Raw genomic sequence first — 20,498 nt, 5'->3', positions numbered from 1 at the left:
AAAAGAAACTCATTTCTGAGAAATGTTACAGGCACTCACTCAGACACTCAGAAGTGAAGGAGACTCATTGGTAGAGTTACGGGCACTCTGATGGCGTTTTGATAAAATTCCAACTGTGAAGCGCGGTCTCTGCCCACATATGGTCTTCGGATAGGGTACTTTCCTCTTTACTTTCTTCGGCCGGTACTTTTAACACCTGACGTGGATACAAATACAGACTGATGTATGGCTTAAAAACATAAAATTGTAAATATAAACTTACTTGAAGTTGTGCCCTCAAGGACCGTCAAGCAGTAACTTGAACTTTAAATCACAATAACTTGTCTGAATTATGCATAGTTATGCACATCATTGCCCATAGATTTCTTCTGAGAGAGAAACCTATTATTACAGAATTGAATAAAGATGACTTGAATGTAGAATGGAAGTTGGCCAACTGGATCCACACGAACACCCTCAAAGATTTCAACAAGGTGCGAGATGACAGCAAAAAAATGTTTCGCATGATTGACCTCATGGGAATGACAAAGGAATAAATACGTTTTATTTATTGTGCCAGCCGTTGCTACGGACAGGTGGGAATTTATTTTCAATATTGTTGTTTTGTGGAACTAATGTAGGCTATTTTATGCTCAGTTTTTTTTTTTTGTTTGCTTTTTTTTTTTCAATCTTATACGATCTCGTTCCATTAGCATTGATCGAGCTTTTCAAAAAATTGTGGCCGCGAGGTGGAGCTATGGATCAATATACTAATTACTTGCTGCTATGCTCATATGAAAATAAATCGATTTTCTCTTCAACTATTAGACCACTCCATTTCCAAAGGTGCGTGGCGGTCAGTTAATATTATTTTTATCTTCCCTGGGTCGCTAACTCATAACTTATGTTGTGTTTGAATGTAAAGTGCGCTTCTACGTGGATTTCCCGATGATATATTTTGTCGAAGTCGGACTCAACAAGCGGTTCACGGTCCTGTTAACACCTCCTAATCTCTCTGAACAAGGATTTAGACAAGCAGCGACACTGCTGATATTGAAAAAACCAGAATATTTTCTGCCAGACCTGGCCAACCGGATTCTTCTCGTATTGGCACTATGTGAATTTTATCCCGTAATTATATTCTACAATGGGCCCTTTCCCCCTACACCGGAACGTAGTATGTGTACCAGGTTTGGGTTGGGCCATAATTTGATTCCAATTTTTTCTTATTTCAGTTCTACTACAAGTTTAGGAACTAGCCAATTGACTCCCATAGGATCTATATCTAAAATGATGGCTTAACCTGGTACTTATACTACGTTCCGCCCTCCGCCATCTTGCTTCATATAACTACAGGACTTTCCTACAATGCGCCATGCTCGGGATTACTCCTAGAAAATTTTGTCGTATTTGGACAATTTGAATAGAACTGTTAAGCTAATTTCTTAGTTTTCTGAGAAATACATTTAACTCATCATATTCAAAATAAATCGATAACGTTTTGCAATACAATTTTATTCACACAAAGTAGCAAATAATATTTCTGCACTGAAAGTTCAAATTATTTTTCATAAATTTCATTTATTAAGTTCAGTTCGTGAAAAATAATTTGAACTTTCATTGACAAAATATTTTGCCGAAAAATGATAGGATTCAGAAACACATCTAAGAAATAAAATACCGGAGTGAAGTAAATAAAATAATAGTATATCACCCTAATTCACACACAAGAAAAATGAAATGCGAAAAAAGTTTTCGCCTTGTTTCGATAGCCATAGAGGGAAGGTGTTACGAAATATAAAACTTGCTTATTTTAAGAAAAGACAATGCTGTAATTTATTTCAACTTTGATAAATTTCTAACATTTTCTTATATTTCAAGTTACACTGAAATTTTGGCGTTTCAAAAGTATGTGCACCAAGATGACGCACAACCTGAAAACCCCAACCTGGTACACATACTATGTTCAGGTTGTGCGCAATCTTGAAAAAAACACCCAAATTTCAAGTTATTGTGAGTTTTTTTTAACTATTAGATAACCAGGAATAAATATGTTTGGAAAAAATAAGTTAACAGCGTGATTCAGAACAATTCAAAGATATCATATACCACAGCAAATATAATAAAAAATATCATCAATCCTTATAATTCACACTAGAGCTAAGATCTGGAGCCCGAGCCCCTGCCCGACCCGATATTTCGAGTCGGGTCGGGCCTGAAATATCAAGCATTGCGTTCGGGTCGGGCCTATATTGTTAATCATTACGTTCGGGTCGGGCCTGAAATGACAATCATTACGTTCGGGTCGGGCTTATATATCGCTGGATTTTTTATAAGTAAATATATGTTTATTAGAAACTATTTTTCAGAGTGGTTCCGATTTCATAAATATTAAATTTCAAAATTTAAAGTTTCGTAGTTCTTTAGATGATGATGCTTATCATTGCTTTTTAACGGCATACCTCGTTTAATTTAATGTGCCGCACAAGTGGAGTGCAGCGGGACATTTGACACACGTTTTTGAATGCCTCTTGATGATAATATGCGTGTCGCTAGGGAATTTCTTAGTTTGCCCAGTAAAACCTTCAGCTACCCTCTATCCATTAGCCCCGCATTGTCAAATGAATGTGCAGATTATAGAGCTCACAAAAGAAGAAATATGTCCCAGCATTCCCCTATACTGTACTAAACTCTTGCAATGACAATTCGAAGAACTCCTAAATAAAATATGAAATTTCGGGCCTGCGAATCCAGAATTTGTCGGGGCTGCAAAGCCAGTTAGTTAGTCGGGTCGGGCCTGCAAATCCATTTAATTAGTCGGGCTCGGGTCGGGCCTGCAAATCCAGTTAATTAGTCGGGCTCGGTTCGGGTTTAATACCCGCGGGCCGGAGTCGGGCTGGGATTTTTTAGCCCGATCTTACGTCTAATTCATTCTAAGTTAACAGCGTGATTCAGAACAATTCAAAGATATCATATACCAGAGCAAATATAATAAAAAATATCATCAATCCTTATAATTCACACACAAGAAAAATAAAATACAAAATTCATTGTAAAGAGGAGACAATGCTGTAATTGATTTTGATACCTTCTTGAATTTTTTATATTTCCTTTGGGTCACAATGAAACTTTAATTTGAGGAAAATCGAAAAATATGTCAAATTTAAATATAAAAGACAAGAAAAAACTCTGACTCAAGAGTTGGGGAAATCAACCTGATATTTGTGAAAGATTTCACAGAAAAATCTTCTAAGTAATGTGGTTTTTCTATCTGGATGGAATATGTGGACCTAGGAATTTATATAAAAAGATATGGGTCTTAAAATAACAATTATTATGTGCTCTTGAACTTATGTCAAAACTATGTGCAAAATCAACTTTGGAAAATTCGCCCCATAGGAAATTTTGCCGCGTACGAAAAATCGCAAAAGTATCAAGTATTTATGATTAAAACAGTCAGGTTTATAGGGTTAGAGTATGCTCTTAAATAACGAATCTTTTTTTAAATAAGTGGATTTTTCCTACGGTGAATTTCCTAGAACCGTCAAATATTTTAGTCAAGAAAAATTAACAACAATTACACAGCTTTTACTTAAAGTGCTTTTAATCATGCGACAGCCTTCTGAAAAGGTATTCGTCAATAAAAAGTTAAAATAGCAAAAACAAAAGAAATTCTGCAAAAGAATGAAGGAAAGTAATAAAAAATCTATTCCAGTCAATGATGTTCAAATCAAAATTATTCAGAATCTTTATTTTATGATAATTTTTTTTTTCAAGTTTGCTAAATTAATCTAGTTTGCTTAAAACGATTCATCGTAAAATAACAAATTTCACAAACTACAGGTCTGTCGAATAGGAGTTGAGCAATTCCCCAAGATGAATGGGAGTCTGAATTTGTTAGAATTGCAGATTTTCAAAGATTTCAAAATAAATCGAAACTTCCTTATAAATTCTAAAAGCATTATTTTACTGAGCATTCGTGACTGTCTATTAAAGAAAGTTTGCATTTACCAAAGGTTTCATTATCAAAAGTAAATTTTTTCAGAGTCGATTGTGTTTTTCTCTGATTCCACAGCTTTATCATAAAAAGGTTCAATAAAAATATCTGAAGACGATGCCTTTTCATTATTTTAGAAACTTTATTTTCAAAGATTTAGAAGTTACAGATACGAAGCCGTTATTTAGAAAGTATCAAACGTTTTTGTAATTTACTGAAATTTCTTGATCATGGAATATATATTTAAATAAACCAAATCGCCAACATTTCAAGAACATTTACATTCACCCAGATACAAATTGGGTTAAAACAATAAATTCAAACATTTCTTGAACACATTTAAGAAATAAAAAATAGTTTGTCTGGTGGAAATCTAACAATGTATGCATTTTTATTGGAATTCCTACCCAAGAAAAGCCCGGCAGACACATAATTTGAATAAGTGAGCAATTAATCGCATCGTTTAAATATACATACTTCCGGGGTCAAAACCCCCTATTTTAAAATTTTTTGAAAACTGAAAAAGTCGCATAAATAAAACCGAAAACAATATAGGTTTTGTTAAGGCCCGCGTCAGTCTCAAAAAGCTTTTCTAGGCATTGAAAAACCGCAAAATTTCTTTCTGTTTGCTCGGCGTTTACAAACATATCGTCACTAAAATCGGAACACGGTTATTTGGGATTTGCCTTTTTATCCATTACTTTAAAATTGCAGTCAAAATGGTTTGTGTTAAACTAGGTTGAGAACGCGCCTTTTTCCCGGTTTGTAATGATATATAAGCTAATTAATCTGGAGTATATTTGATCAATTTTTATTGTATGGAAATGAATTTCACTCTGTGACATTTTACATCAGATGAACGGATTTTTTGAAAGGATTTATCTTTAGAAATGTTCGTAGTGGCAGCATTGCGATTGAGCGGAGTCAGTGTTACAAGCACATCTCTAATTTGTCAAATTCGCAAAATAGAAAAAAATACGAATCAAAAAAATATTTAATCGGGCAGTTCACCAAAATTATTATGCGCTGAACGGACGGATGTTTTAATGAGCGCGTAATCGCGATGACTGTTACAGACGATAAGGGAAATTCCCGATTTTGAAACCCCCTCTTTTGAAAATCCTGGCTGCGCGCCTTAGTCGGGCGTAAATTAAGCTGTATGTGTGGCTAACGAATATTCGGGAATACAAGAGCATATGCTTGTTCAACTGTGGAAATAGTAATTAAGCTACTAGGGTGAATAACAATTACTCTCAAACTCAAGTAATTCTACAGTTTTTGTTTATCAATCATTCAATAAAGTTATAATTCATTTTCACAGATGGCTCCGTTATATTCAGAGGAAGGAGGAACATTAAAAATCCCTCGATATATTTCTTCCGGGTTACGAGCGACAAGAACAACAACAGATGTGGACGATGCATAGGGAATCGGATACCAAACCTCTTTTGGCAGAGACATAGCTTGACCTGTCGTTGAATACAGCTGACCGTTCTGTGAAATAAAAATATGTTTTGAGAAATATAACAAATGGCAGTTTGAGAATATACTGGTTGAAACAGTAATACTTGCAATATGATCTGACAAAGCAAAACAAAATTATTTGGTTGTCGGTAAGAAACTAAATGAAGCGTGACACCATCATGTGATTATTCTGCTCAGTCACACTTCAGTGATTACCGTTGTTGGATATGAATTGAATGAAATAGACACATAAATCAAATTAGTTTGGATTAGTTTTCTCTGATTCAGTATCAGAGCTGTAAAGTTGAAGCATTGGTGTCGGAGTCAAATTGTTGAATTACCCGGAAACATTACATAAAGAGGAAAGTTTGTGGTTGAATTTAAAATAAAAACTGGAAAAGGCTGGCAAACAATCTTTTTAAATTTGTATGAAGGTCAAATTTGATATCAGCTTGGATTAGTCAGTGTTATAAATGGCCCGATTCGAACTTCTCTCCTATGCTAAAGCTATATGGATTTAACCTCAAGATAAAATGTAATAGTAGTACATGGTAATGCAGAAGCAATATCGGCCACATATTTTATAATGATTTCATGTATGGCCGCACAAGCAACATGATTCAGACTCGACCTACCGTGTAATTCATTCCTGTATAAACTCTAATGTATGGCCATCCATCAGGAATCATTGGTCGTAAATAATCTCGAAGCAGGTTGTAGTGTGTGACGTCATAAATGTTAGCCAGTTTGTTTTCGCAAATAGATTCAGCAACGCTTAATGTGACGTTTCTCACGTCATAAACGATCGCTCGAAAACATCTGGAATTATAGACAACGCCACATTCTGAAACAAAAATGACATTCAAAATAGTTTGAAGTCAGATATTTAGGAAACAATTGGTAGAATATTTATTTGTACGTGTTACTTAATAACCTTCATACTTTTTATTTACAACAGTTTTCTACAATAATATGATTGTGAGCCTTCAGTAGTTTATCTTATTTGCTTCAAGAAAGGTCATGCGAACTCACTCAGAAATAAAGTACACGTTTCTCTGAGCAAAGTACGGGCAACCACTGAGGTATTGAAGCTAAAGAATTGTAACAGTGAGATATGCGCTGGATAATACAGACCGGTCGGACTTGAGGTTAAATATTATCAGGAAAAGCTATAACGTATTGACTCCGGTTTTAAAAAAACTTTTTGTCTCAACGACGCGAGTTCATAGAGAACCGACACCGACACTATCGCCAGTGGATGCCGCGATCAATCACCAGTATCAGTGGTTCCTTGCACAGTAGGGATGCGACAAGATTCATACTCGTGCCCAGATCTCTCGTGATTTGATACTCGAATTCGGCCAGGGCCTTTCATCTTGAAATGGGAATGATGGGAAATTCATCTTTTTCGTTCTGTTTTGCCACGGGAGTGCTCTCTTTTATCCAACGTTTACGATGAAATTAAAACAGTGTGTCAAATATGCAATTCACAACGACGTAGGGTGTTTAAAAAATATTTCTAAAATCTACTAATCGACCATTAATCCGTAATCAGTGTGCCCACATTTAGAAATAAAACAATAAAAATCGTGAATATTAATTTTAGAGGGAAGTGCAACTCGCAGATGTCAGTGGCGGTATAATAGTTTATGATTTTATGTACAAATACACGCTGGCATGCAGCAATCGAATGCATAAAATGTGAAATTATTACTTAATGTTAATCAAGTCGATTTTTATTGTCATTCAATGAGTATTTAAATGTGCCATGCTTAGTTTCCAATCGAATTATTCCAATATTTTAAACAAATACCGGATTGTGAAATATCGTCAAAACTATTTTCGAAATTTACTAGAAGACTGAAAACTCGGTAACAAAACTGCGTTTTTACTTTCATAATTTTGTCATAATTGATTATTTTTTGTCACCGCGGCATTCCAGATAATGCTGGTAATTTATATCGAAGCACTTTTTATTCACAAGTAAATATTGATTCTCACGCAACGGCGGACATCGTAGTTTAATTTTCATATTTCAGACAGAATTGTGAGTTCACATCGGTGAAGATGAGCTATCAATGAGTGAATTCACAACACAAATTAACTTTATTTTCATCTCCTTTGTAGGATTTGATCCTCCATATCACAATTTGTAAATTACGTTCTCAATTTTGGGCGAACAATCTTTGGGCGAATTACTGTCCCTGGGATGCTATATTTTTGAAGCTGATAGTTGGTTTTTCATGTTTTTTTTATTTTATATCGTGTCCGTGTTCAGGGATTCCCTGAGTAATCACCAATGAACTGGAAAGAGTCTGGCATTTGAATCTGCGAGCTGGCAGCAAGAATACGGTTGCGATAGGGATGGATCTATATCATAAAGACAGCAGATTCGGAATAGGGATGGGACAGCAGATTGTAAATAGGGAATGATTTTTATCGCTATGGGAAAACAACTTACTTGTGCACACTGGTGTTATGGACCATGAGCCGTCAGCTTTGCATGTTCCCGTCTGCCCCCCTTCCAAAGTGTAATTACTGTTGCAAGAGTAACTGACCTCCTGATCCTGACTGTACAGGTCTTGCTCGGGAGAAATTGTTCCGTTCTCAAGATTTTGCTTCACGCACGGTGTATCTGCAAGAAAATCAAATGATAAAAAAAGTTTAACTTGACTTTCAGATTATTTGTTTGTGATTATTTTAAATTTATGAAAGTTTTCTTCACTTCAAGGCTTCGAGGAAGCGACCACTGACACACTCCAAGCAAAGGTTTGTGGCATTGTACAGCAGCATTGTCCACCCCAATTTATCAACCTGACTGAAATAAGGTTTGAACCCTAGAATATCGGAGAGAACATTCAATGCTCCAACAACTTTGGCATTGACTAAATAAATCTTGATGTACCTACCTAGACCATAACATTCGGAAGAGTTCAAAGTTGTTATGTTGTCTAACTCTACATTCCCGGATGCCTCAAGCTCAAGTTGGACCTGAAATAAAAAAGATTCAAGTTTAAGCACCGCTGCGAGGTAAAGTCTAGAGTGCTTCCAGTGTGACTTAGACTGCAATGTTTCCCAAACTTTTTGAGCCGCGGACCCGTTTGTGAATCTTAATATTGACAGACCCCCATCCTATGCCTTATCGATTTCTGTGCCTAGTCAACTGCCGTCTCACACATGTATGTGGGTTGTTGCAAAAGGCAATAAAATGAAAAAGGCGTTTTCTGGAAGCTATGAATATTCGTCGGCAACACTCAACCAAAAAATACAATGGCTTATTCATTGAAATAAATCAATAAAATCGATTACTCATTTCATATCGTTGCGGACCCCCTGCGCAATCATCATGGACCACCAGGGGTCCGCGGACCTTAGTTTGGGAATCCCTGACTTAAAGTGAGGTGAATAGATTCAGGAATTGTTGTTGATTTGGAGTCAGTCCTTGAATGGATCAGAATTGCAAGTGGATTCTCCTAGAGTCAAAAAAATCTATATTCGAGGTTTATACATGCGAAGAGGAAAGTTGATGGAACGTCTAATATGTTTTCCCGGTTTGTAAAGGGATTCTAGAGAAACTCCAATTATGCGAAGAAATGATTATAACCCTCCGCACGCTGATCAAACAAGACTACACCCTACCAATCTCAACCAAACGCCTATAAGCGATGGGATTCCTGTAGTATATGTACCAGGTTGGAGACCATAATTTTATTCCGGTATTTCTTTTTTTAGTCCAATTACGAGTTCAGGGACTCCCTGTGTTAGCCAAGTGAATATATCCCTTGCCCATAAATTTTAATCCCTTTATACAACTTGATGCAAAGTAGGCGAACAAAATTAGTTACCTCCATATTGGTACACACACGTCTGGAACGCCAAAACTTTTGCATAATGTGGGATGGGATTCATATTCAAAGCAATTCTATATTTAAAAAGATTTTTGCTAACAAATGTGTTGCAAACCTCTGTATCTGTAGAGTTCACTTTCTTTAAAATGAATTTCTCGGTTTTCCAGGTAGTCGAGGCAGAAAACGGCCAGATTGCTTTCCTAAAAAAAAAAATAACAAAACATATCATTGCTGTCTTCACATAGACTTACAAAATAAATCACAATCAGCTATATTTTTCGTTTTCCTGTAACCTCATTTATATGGAATCCATTATTCAGCTTTTGTCTTGAGCGGATCAACTTTAAAGTACCTAAAGCCTCCCACCAATCAGTATTTTCTAATGTGTAATGCACAGATATAGTTTCGGCAGCTCTTCACATTACAGTGGTTGTCAGTAATACCGTTCACAAATGATTCTCAGAGCAGAGAAAATATTTTTAATAATCTAAAACAGGCGTGTGCCCCCTTTAATACTAAGGGCCAAATACAAATAACTGGGTGAAGCCACGGGCCGCATCTTTATTTAACATTGGCTTTGCGTGACAACATGACATGCGTTGTTCATAGCATAGATAATATATTGGACCGAGGTATAGGTTTTGCAAAGGGATTGGAATCCCTCCCACGTATCAGATTAAACTAAATTAAACATTTTGTTTTGCATGTCGCACATTAGTAAAATCTGGCACTATTTTGCAGGTCGCACAATTTTTTTTGTGGGCCGCATTTTGCATGCTGGCGACAGGTTGCACATCCCTAAAACACTGTTAACAAATTCCGTTATTGGTTTTTAAAAATAATAATTCTTTACTGCACAGTGACTGCCAATACAAACATGCTCTAGAGCAGGGGTTCCCAAGCTTTTTTCAGGATGACCCCAAAGACAACTTTCAAGTGTCCAGTGCGACCCCAAGTCAATATATATATTTTTCATAAAACTTTAGAGCTTTTCTCACTGGACTTTTGAGTTTGGTCATGTGATATTATTAAGTAAAATAAGCTAAAACCAAACAGTGATGTCACAATAAGCACCTACATTTTCTATAGCATAAGCATAGAGCGATGCCTATAGGCCTGTTTTACAATAAGCCATGGTACAAACTGCTAAATTTAACATGTTTTGTCAAATCTTAGATGTTTTGTACATCCATCCTCAACCATACATTAGCGATCCCACCGACCTGTTTGCGACTCTACCTACTTATGACTCGACTCAATTTGGGGTCCCGACGGTCCTGGGCCTTGGGAACTCCTGCTCAAAAGTAAAAGCGGAAAAAAGTCACGTAAAAAAAATGAATGCAGTGTTAGCTACTCACGTTACAGTTCCATTGTGAGCCTTGGCCACCAGTTCTCCGTCTGATGTATCTTTTATGTCGACACTCATGCATAGTTCCTCATTGCCAGCCAAAGCCTTGGGTAAGGATCTGATTGTACCGTTACCAGCAAGAACATAACCTAGGATGAATTAGAATAAAACAATTAGAGTGTATCTGGTGGGAGAGATGGAAACACAGCATCTTTCAATTCTTTGTGAGAGAGTCTAAAATCTGACCGCGCAATAACATGGCGTAGTTTGGCGCATCATGCTAAGCGGTAGAAATGCGCGTTCTATCGAGAGGCCGTGGTTCGCCGTATAATTGAGTCGTCTTGTCAGCTTTCTTCATCTCACTCACTCACTCATAAGTAAAGGAGACTCATTTGTAAGCAAAGTTATAGGCACTCACTCAGAAGTAAATGAGACTCAGTTGTAAGCGAAGTTATAGGTACTCACTCAGAAGTAAATGAGACTGACTCATCTCTGAGCAAAGTTATGGGCACTCACTCAGAAGTAAAGGAGACTCATTTGTAAGCGAAGTTATAGGGACTCACTCAGAAGTAAAGGAGACTCATTTGTAAGGGAAGTTACAAGGACTCGCTCATATGTAAAGGAGACTCATTTGTAAGCGAAGTTATAGGTACTCACTCAGAAGTAAATGAGACTGACTCATCTCTGAGCAAAGTTATGGGCACTCACTCAGAAGTAAATGAGACTCAGTTGTAAGCGAAGTTACAGGTACTCACTCAGAAGTAAAGGAGACTCATTTGTAAGGGAAGTTACAAGGACTCGCTCATATGTAAAGGAGACTCATTTGTAAGCGAAGTTACAGGTACTCACTAAGAAGTAGAGGAGACTCATCTCTGAGCAAAGTTACGGGCACTCACTCAGGAGTAAAGGAGACTCATTTGTAAGCAAAGTTACGGGCACTCACTCAGAAGTAAGAAGACTCATTTGTAAGCAAAGTTACGAGTACTCACTCAGAAATAAAATTGACTCATTTCTGTCATTTGTAAGCAAATTTACTCAGAAGTAAAGGTGACTCATCCAAGCGTTTAATATAGAAACAATACCTGTAACGCCATTATCTCTGTATTCTCTCTGAAATGTTCCATTAACTCTAGTGTAGCCGCATGTAGGGTTGGTTGAAGACTCAAAATCACATGTAAGGTCGACTGAAAAACACAAAAACCTTTTTTAGAGTCCGAGCCTCATATTCTGGCCTAAACCGACTATTATTTCATTCTGAACAGGTCTGTAAAATCGGATGAAATTCACAATTGACATCGGGTTGAAACAATTTCAATACCGACTCAGATTTGAATTCCAAAGATAATCAAATGTCAGACTTTCAATGGTGACAAGTCAAAATTAGCTATCAAAATTCCAAAACCAAGTTTGCTAAACAGTCTATTTAGGGAGGCTTGCATTGATTGGACTTAAAGAGCAAACTTCTTTTAAATAATAGTCAGATTAGGAGTTAGCTCCACCCCTGAAGTATGCGTACCAAGATGGCGGACACTGAAACGTAGTATGTGTACCAAGTCATAATTTTAGGTTAAAATAGCCTACTACGGGAGTCACTTGGTTAGTCCCCGAACTCATAATAGAACTGATATTAAATGAGGAAAATTGGAATAAAATTATCCTAAACCTAACCTGGTACACCGTTGTGTTGAATGATAGGGATCCCGTGCGAAGAGATATGAGCGAAAATATCGCCAGACTCCGCGCCGACGCTGGTAAGTTACGGCTCTGATTCAGTGCATTTTTTATCTAATAGTTTTAAGCAAAAACACTCTCAAAATTAACGTCAAAGTATAAAAATAAAGTCAAAGGTCAAACGTCCATTTTTGCTCTGATTCAACGTATTTTTTTTAACCAGCAATTTTACGCGGATGTACTAAACAGTACCGGTATTTAAAGTCGCACAAACACTCTTAAAATTAATAGCAAACGCATAACAAAAATGTTGGGGGTCAAAGGTCAAACGTCCATTTTTGCTCTGATTCAACTATTTTTGTAACCAGCAATTTTATGCGGATGAACTAAATAGTACCGATATTTAAAGTCGCACAAACACTCTTAAAATTAATAGCAAAAGCATAACAATAACGTTGGGGGTCAAAGGTCAAACGTCAATTTTTGCTCTGATTCAACAATTTTTTTATCCAATAATTTTACGAGGATGCATTGAACAGCATAGCATCTAAAGTCAAAGTCAGTTGCACGCGAGCGCAGTCGTTTTGCACGGCGTTAGCTATAATTGCACCCCTGGAATTCTGATTTGCACGCAGGATTTTCTGATTGCATGCCCGATTTCTCGTTCAAAAAGGCCATGAAATTCATGTTGGATTTAGAAATATTTACTAGTTAATTGTTTCAGATACACAGACTAGATGGCAAGAAAGCGGTGAACAACCAGCGGTTATGTGATAACGAGGGGTCCAGCAATACTCTCGCACATAATTATCCCTTGATGAAACCACCGAACACCTCGAAGTTTTGAAAATTATCCACGATTAAACAGCGCTATGTGAACACTTACCTATGCAAGTGGGCACCTCACCCCAGGTTCCATTTTCTCTGCATATTCCAATGTTTGATCCTTGAAGAACATACCCAGCATTGCATGAATATTCGATAGTCTGATTGACCTCGAAGGCAGTTGCGATGTTTACAGTCCCGTTGTCTGGAGCTTTAGGGGCTGGGCAGGTACGTACTGTAACAGAATATTGAAACAAGTATTGGAGAGAGTTGTGAAATTTATTATGACTACATACAAAAATTAAAATTGTTTTCAAACTTAATTAAATAATCTAAACAATGTCAGCAACCATTCAATTTGCAACAAAAAAATGTCACCCACCCCCTCTTCTATAGTTCGTACTTGAGGTACTAAACTACACGAAACCCTAATTTTTTGCAGGGGGGAGTGGGTTCGTACTTCAAGTATTCTAGTGGCGTAGCAAAACAATTTTTTCATTGGTGTGGTGACCAAACTTCACAACAGACATGGTTTTTGAAGCAAGGGCCAAAAATTTTGCCCGACTGGTCTGGCGGGCCATAAAAGTGTGACGTAAGAAGTTACATTTTATGAACAATATTTACAGTGTTACAAAAGCAAAAGTGGAAAACAATAGGCCTTGTGTCAAAACTAAATTAAATCGAAATCTCAACAATATCCTTGAGCTATTTTTACCTAAATCATCAAAATTAGGTTTCATTTTGGTTGTGGCATAATTAGGTAGGCCAGATTAAATTACCCAACAGGCAGACAGGCCGGATTTGGCCCGCAGGCCGTAGGTCGCCCATGTCAGATTAAAATCCTGGACGGGGGAAACTACAACCCCATAGCGTTTTGCTTTTTTGTTGCGTCAGTCAAGTCTTGGAGAAAGTCTGAAAGTTGTGAAAACTACATACAGAAATTAGATTTGTTTTGAAACTCAAAAATGTCCCGTCATTTTGTTCAATAAAACAAACACTCCCATGTGTCTCACAAACGAGGGGCATCTGGCACCACGTCAGATGCGTCCTGTCAAGCCATGCTTGTCTCAATAATAATCTAAACTGATCTCGGTTGTCACATGACCAAAATTGCCTGTTTTTTGTTAAAAGCTCTCGAATGCCACGGTAAAATTTTTTTTCCTTGGGCAAATCGGATCACTTTTTCCCCCTGAGGAATTCAATGATGACGTTTTTAGATTGCACTTTTTTTAGTATTTTGCGCAAATTCAACAATGTCCAGACGTCTCCCAAAGGAGGGGTGTCTGATCATCAGTAAAATGGGTTTTTCTGAAACGAGACAATGTCGCTCAATCTGTATAATGTGCTGTACGGTACTGCAAGGTAAAATATAGTACGGTAAGTATAGAAGTTATTGTGATGTCACATGCGGGTTTTACGAATGCAGGAATGAGCCTTTGCAAAAAAAACTTTGCCTCCCCCACTCCCCCCTTCTAGACAATGTGTTATCAATATATATGGAGCTACCATTCCAGCATTATGACTATTCCTGAATCTCAAGTTATCTTTCCTCTTTCTGCTGTTCTGTCTTTGGGGCCTTAGGTGCTTATCAATACTGTACCTTGAATAGATTGACTAAATTTCGGCATATGTTATTTCTGCCCTTTTTTGACCCATCTGACTGCGGCATCCAAAAATTACGTCACTACGACTCCACGGTGACTAACAAGCACCCAGAATATACAGACGGGCGCCCAAAATGCACAGAAAATTAGCCGAAATCGAGCAAGCTGCATTGGGGTCTCATGTAGTTTCTTACCTATTTAACCTATTTCTTACCTAACACAGGTAACATACTTCTAGTGGGCGTAGCATGAAAATTTCACGTATCAATCCTAACCCCCATCTGACTACACCATCCGAAAATTACGTCATTACGACGTCACAGTGACGTAATAGAGCCCTTCAAACTATACGAACTGCCATCCAAGACGCACAAATGAGCACCCGAAATCGAACAGTTAGTTCTCTCGTTTTCTCGTCGCAACGATTCCAATAGGAGAGAGACCGATAACGTCAGTCAGTTTTTTATCGTCGGCGCCAATCCCGTTTCGGCCGATCGTGCGTATATTTGGCAAGCTCTATGCCGTGATTGTGATGTCGTAGTGATTTAATTTTTGGATGGCGTAATCAGATGGGGGTTAGGATTGACATATCAAAAAATTGTTATGCTACGCCCACTAGAAGTACGTTAGGTACGAAACTACACGAGACAAATGCATTGTATACAAGTCATTCTCATAGTTGGATCATTTTGTAGAGCTCAAATGAACAGAAGTTTAAATTAAACATTTTGAGGTTTGCGAAGTGATCGAACGACAACGACCGTCCACATTAAATCACTGTGATTTTTGGATGGCGTAGTCAGATTATCGGTAGTCATATGGGGGTTCGGATAGACATATGAAAAAATGCTTATACCACGACCACTAGAAGTACTAAACTAAAGTTCAAGCTGGACTTGCTATGGAAAAGCTTAACTTTTTATTTGTAAGAAAACAACTCACCTACCAAAAATGAACAAAAAAAAAACGTGAGTAACAGCGATTTCTGGGTCTAGTACCGGTACAGTTCAGTTTAGTCCCTCAAGATGGCGTACATAGTCTGAGCGTTGCCTCGCTTTATGACCTTCTGACCTTTGGTGCTGTCGTTTTGCTGTGAGACTCGAGAAATCGCGACCTGGTATAGTTGAGTACCAAAAGTACTTCTAGTGGGCGTAGCATAACCATTTTAGCATGTGGTATTCCTCCCCCCGACATCCAACTTTAAACCATTTAATACGTCATCCAGAAAAGACCCGCCAAAATATACGAACGTTTTCACAAGAATTTATTTTTTTTGGATGACGTAGTCAGATGATGGTCGGGAATGACGAATGCCAAAATGATATGCTACGCCCGAAGTACTTGTTGTACTAAACTACTTTACACGCCGATTTCTCGAATCGCAGAGCGAACGACAGCACCAAAGGTCAGAAGGTCATGAAGCGAGGCAACGCTCAGACTATGTACGCCATCTTGTGGGAATAAATAAAATCATTTTTCAAGAATAATCTTTTAGGCGAATGTTAATAACTTATAATCAAGTAAATACATTTAGTGTTTTTGGGATTCGTTTTCACATCTCACTCCAAGCAAGTCGCTAGAGAAGACAATTACTAGTACATAAGGATCTACTTTTCTTGGAAGTGTCACAATTTACCTTTACTGGACCTCAGGTATTGAGGAATTCCTACTTAATATATTTGACGCGTACTAAAAAGCGCTTAGAGGAGAAATATTTTCCGAGTGAAAAACGAGAAAGAGGAGGCCACACCAACCTGTACTCTGTTCGACTTTTGTAGTTTGTGGGCGAAAAGTAGAAAAAAAGGCTTCCTTAGTTGACCACGGGGATGTAGCAGGGGCGGTAGTTTTCTTGTCTTTGTATCCTGTGTGAAAAAGTGAGTTGATATTACAATTTTAAAGCAAGATTCATAGTTTTAGGTGCTTTAAGGAAAGAATGAGATACTGATTGGCAGTGCAAACTTTTTGTTTTTCAACGTTTTCGCATAATCGCCGTATTACTAATTACTATGACTGAAGAGGACTTTTTGTTCTAGTGTATGCTTGAAAGACTTAGATTTTCTCACCCTGGGGAGTGGTCGTTTCTTTGACATCTACAACCGAGGGCTGCACTGAGTTCGTACTTAAATCTTCCAACCTCTTTTGTAATTGATCGAGCATACTTTCCGTCTCGTGTACTTGTTCCGTTAAAGCTGGGAAACATAAATATAAACAAATATTCAATTGAGCCATCAGTTTCACAGTCCATTATCAGTGAGTTTTTTGTTGGAAGATATGTACCCTCACTCTCTGGGTAAAAATAAGAATATGAGACGGGTATTGCTAAACTACACGTCATGATTCAATTCTTCAAAATGGCGCAATAAAAATATAAAATATTTGAATTTTTCAATAGAACGATTGTTTGACAAATATGAAAACATGGCAAACGTATTTCGAAGAAAACTATATTGTGGACACGAACCTTCCAGAGCATTCTCTTGTTCTTTTGTGCACTGTCTCTCCTGAAATAGAACAAGAGAGAAATATTTAAATATATGGATATGAAGGCTGCACATCCGTGCAGTAAGGGCTCAGCAGAGCAAGTGTTATCATATGCCGTGAAAAAGTGTCTCCATGAATTAAATGAAAAACGTAAAATCTGGGATGAGGTATCGATTAAGATGAGTTTCGGTACTTATAGAATGATGGAAGAAATTTCTAGAAAATTCAATTTTCTCATTTTATTTTCAGATTGCAAACAAAACAGTTCAATTCCTGCAATAATACCACCAATATGAAACTACTACTACAGCTCTCACCGTATTAACGTCTCTCCAAGTAGGTTGATCGTCGCAAATCATAGGCATCCAGCATTGCTCACCTGTTAAGAGAAAATTAGAATTAGAGTCGAGCGAAATAACAGTTTAAAAATAAGTTTATGATAGATAAACGAAAGTTATGTTACTGAACTTTTTTCATAACGAGACTAGTTCAGTACCTATTTCCTTATGGCGCGCATTCGCTCATTCCATATTTAATTTCATACTGCTACCCACGTCATGCGAACGCACTATTTTCCTCGATGATGATTGGTCGAATCAAATTTGTAAAATTACGCCCGCCATTGGGAAACCTAACAATGTTTAGCGGTCTTGCGGGCGTGGGCGAAAATCCAACCGATCACCGCGATTCGATTTCTGGTTTCTGGGAATCGTTTCAATTTTTCTGGCAAGCAATAAACTCGGGAAAGTTGAATTCCCCCCTAGTTTGCTGCTACCTCTATACGCCTTTCTACCCGAACAAGACTCTCTGTGAACGAACGGCCACTGATACGTAACTATCTGCTATATTTTGGATCGGCAGCGATGTTGTTGATTCGGCATTGCTTAATCAGTTAACAACACCCTGGGTGAGGTGGTGGGTATGAAGTTGAACCCAACATTCTAACTCGCGATGCCAGAATATCTGAGTCAAACGCTTTACCAATGGGCCACCACACCCGCTAATCTATAAGCGATTTTTCACTTCTAAACATTTGAGTGTACGTGACGATATTTAAAATTTAAGTTTAAAAACAAAAAAATCCTTTCATAGGAGATTTCGAAGCCAAAAAAAGTTTTACAATGAAGGAGGGATCATTTAGTAAGATCTACGGTCAGGACGGAATTTCGACGATAAGAGGCCCTAGGCTGCGCTGTTTGTGAAGCTCCTCTTAAATAATGACGTCATAAAAACCCATTATGGCGTCACAAATGAATTGTGTGGCATTTTAGCTGATGACAAAATACGTAGCAAATCGTCCAAGTAGATTGGGTAGTTGATTTAGAAACTCTGGTCGTAACAAAATACCACGAAACCGGAGCACCGTTATTCAAATTTATACAAATTCATTATTTCACAGTTTGCAATTTTCAAAACGGTAAATATTCGGGACGAGAATTTATTTGATTAATATCTGCTTTATAAAATTCTAACCCTGTTTTACTCTGGAACAATCTTTTACAATTTAAAAACGACTTGAAACTAATAATAGTTTTAAAATGGAATGCCGAGGCCCCTAAGATTTGAGGCCCATAATCTTTAGCTTACGTTGCCTGGTAAATCCGGCCTTTTTACGGTACAGCAACGCATTCAATACGTGGCAAAATAAACGAGGTGTTCGAGGGAAAAATCTATCAGATAAAATATCATTATTTTAAATATAAATGTCGGTTTAACCGTCATCGAAAGACCGAGGTTTGTCATAGCATTACACCGCCATACCGGCTTCCTGTACGTCGTAATAAATAAATATTCCCCCAGATACAAATATGCCAGCCGTGACGCTAGAAACAGATAAGAAATTTGTCAATAGAACTATGTCAATTCACAGTGTCGCCATGCCGCATATATTAGCTAAAGCGCTGATCAACGGGTGTTCCCTGAAGTATTCGTACCAAGATGGCGCACAACCTGAACATAGTATGTGTACCAAATCAAGGTTGTTCAGGTTGTGCGTCATCTTGGTACGAATACTCCCGGAGCGCCAAAAATTGCGCAAAAAGGCGATGAAAAAACACTTTATTTCTCGAATTTAACAAATTTTAACATCTTATAAATGTACTCGTTAATCTGGATTCGATAGTTAGAAGAGAATAAAGCGTTCATGCCGTTTAAATATTAATGGCCTGATTTTTAGAGTCTTCATATAATTTTTAGATAACTAACCCTCTGTACAAAGCAATAATTTTCATGTTTGAAAATCGCTGAGGAGGTTTTCAATGTTTATTTTACTTTTTGCTTTAGTATAATCAGCAATTAATACTACCCGATTAAAAAAACAGCGCTCCAGAAGTATGTGCACCAAGATGGCGGACACCGGAACGTCGTATGTGTGCCAGGTTAGGCCATAATTTTTAACCTAACCTGGTACACATACGGCGTTTCGGTGCCCACCATCTTGCTGCACATACTTCTGGAGTGCCAAAAACAGCGTTAACACTATGGAATAAAGTAAGGAGTACCTCACCACCTGGTATTAAATATTCGAAGAAAATACTACAGTGCGCCCCAAAAAACAAAACAAAGGCAAGCAAGCAAACCAACAAAGCACGCACGGTTATACTGACCTTTAATCAATAAATACGCCTCCACCAACAGTATTAGTCCGATGAAACTGGCTCGAATCGGAATCTTCATTTCGAATGCAAAAATTTCGTCTTTTTTTTTCTTCAATGAGAGTCGATGTTCGAACAACGTAGGTTAAAATGAAGCTTCAGTCTATTTGCATCGGAATATATCTCATGCAAGCTCACTCACTACTCTAAAGCGGAAAGATAAATTGTTTTCTCTCTTTTAAATTTTAGGATACGTGTTGCGTCACAAAAAAGAGAGTTTGTTAAATGCTGCTCTTTTTATCTTTATGAAACGATGACGACGACGTCACAACCACGCCCGTCAGAGCAGTATTTTGTGGAATTCTGCGCGATATGGCATATTACCCGCCACCATGTTTCCTAATTTATGAGAATACAGGCCAAACATGTCTTGCCCGCTCCCAATATTGCGGGGCCCTTGGCGAAACGGATTTTGCTGGCGCATTCTGGGTAGATATAAGTATATTAATTAAAAATTATAAGTTTAGGCTTAGTAATGATTCTGAATCTGAATTCCTAGCCTTCACCCTAACTGGAAATTTACTGATTATTTTATTTTGAGTGGTGGCGGATAATTTTTTTTTTTTTGACCAAAATTTCCTTCTCTAATGTTTTCAATGCACGGCCCTATTTTCTTAGCGTAATGCA

At 37.6% G+C, this 20,498-nt stretch overlaps 1 protein-coding gene across 2 annotated transcripts; it reads right to left on the bottom strand.

Moving 5' to 3' along the window:
* Window positions 1-1,478: 1,478 nt before the first annotated feature.
* On the bottom strand, window positions 1,479-19,979 carry LOC120346972 (uncharacterized). Of its 2 annotated transcripts, XM_078117729.1 has the most exons (13): window positions 19,824-19,979; window positions 17,535-17,596; window positions 17,198-17,237; window positions 16,800-16,925; window positions 16,491-16,598; window positions 13,194-13,367; window positions 11,719-11,820; window positions 10,647-10,785; window positions 9,404-9,488; window positions 8,350-8,431; window positions 7,902-8,075; window positions 6,076-6,284; window positions 1,479-5,470 (listed from the first exon to the last, which is right to left on the bottom strand). In XM_078117729.1, exons 1-13 carry the CDS (start codon window positions 19,891-19,893, stop codon window positions 5,279-5,281), a joined length of 1,563 nt encoding a protein of 520 aa, XP_077973855.1. In that variant the 5' UTR covers window positions 19,894-19,979; the 3' UTR covers window positions 1,479-5,278. The 2 variants fall into 2 exon arrangements, with proteins under 2 accessions (XP_077973855.1, XP_077973856.1); XM_078117730.1 differs by lacking the exon at window positions 7,902-8,075.
* Window positions 19,980-20,498: the final 519 nt, after the last annotated feature.

This window comes from Styela clava, chromosome 11 (assembly GCF_964204865.1).
Source record: "Styela clava chromosome 11, kaStyClav1.hap1.2, whole genome shotgun sequence".
Taxonomy (NCBI): domain Eukaryota; kingdom Metazoa; phylum Chordata; class Ascidiacea; order Stolidobranchia; family Styelidae; genus Styela; species Styela clava.
The sequence above is the reverse complement of the archived record's forward strand: the minus strand, read 5'-3'. Positions and strand labels throughout refer to the sequence as shown.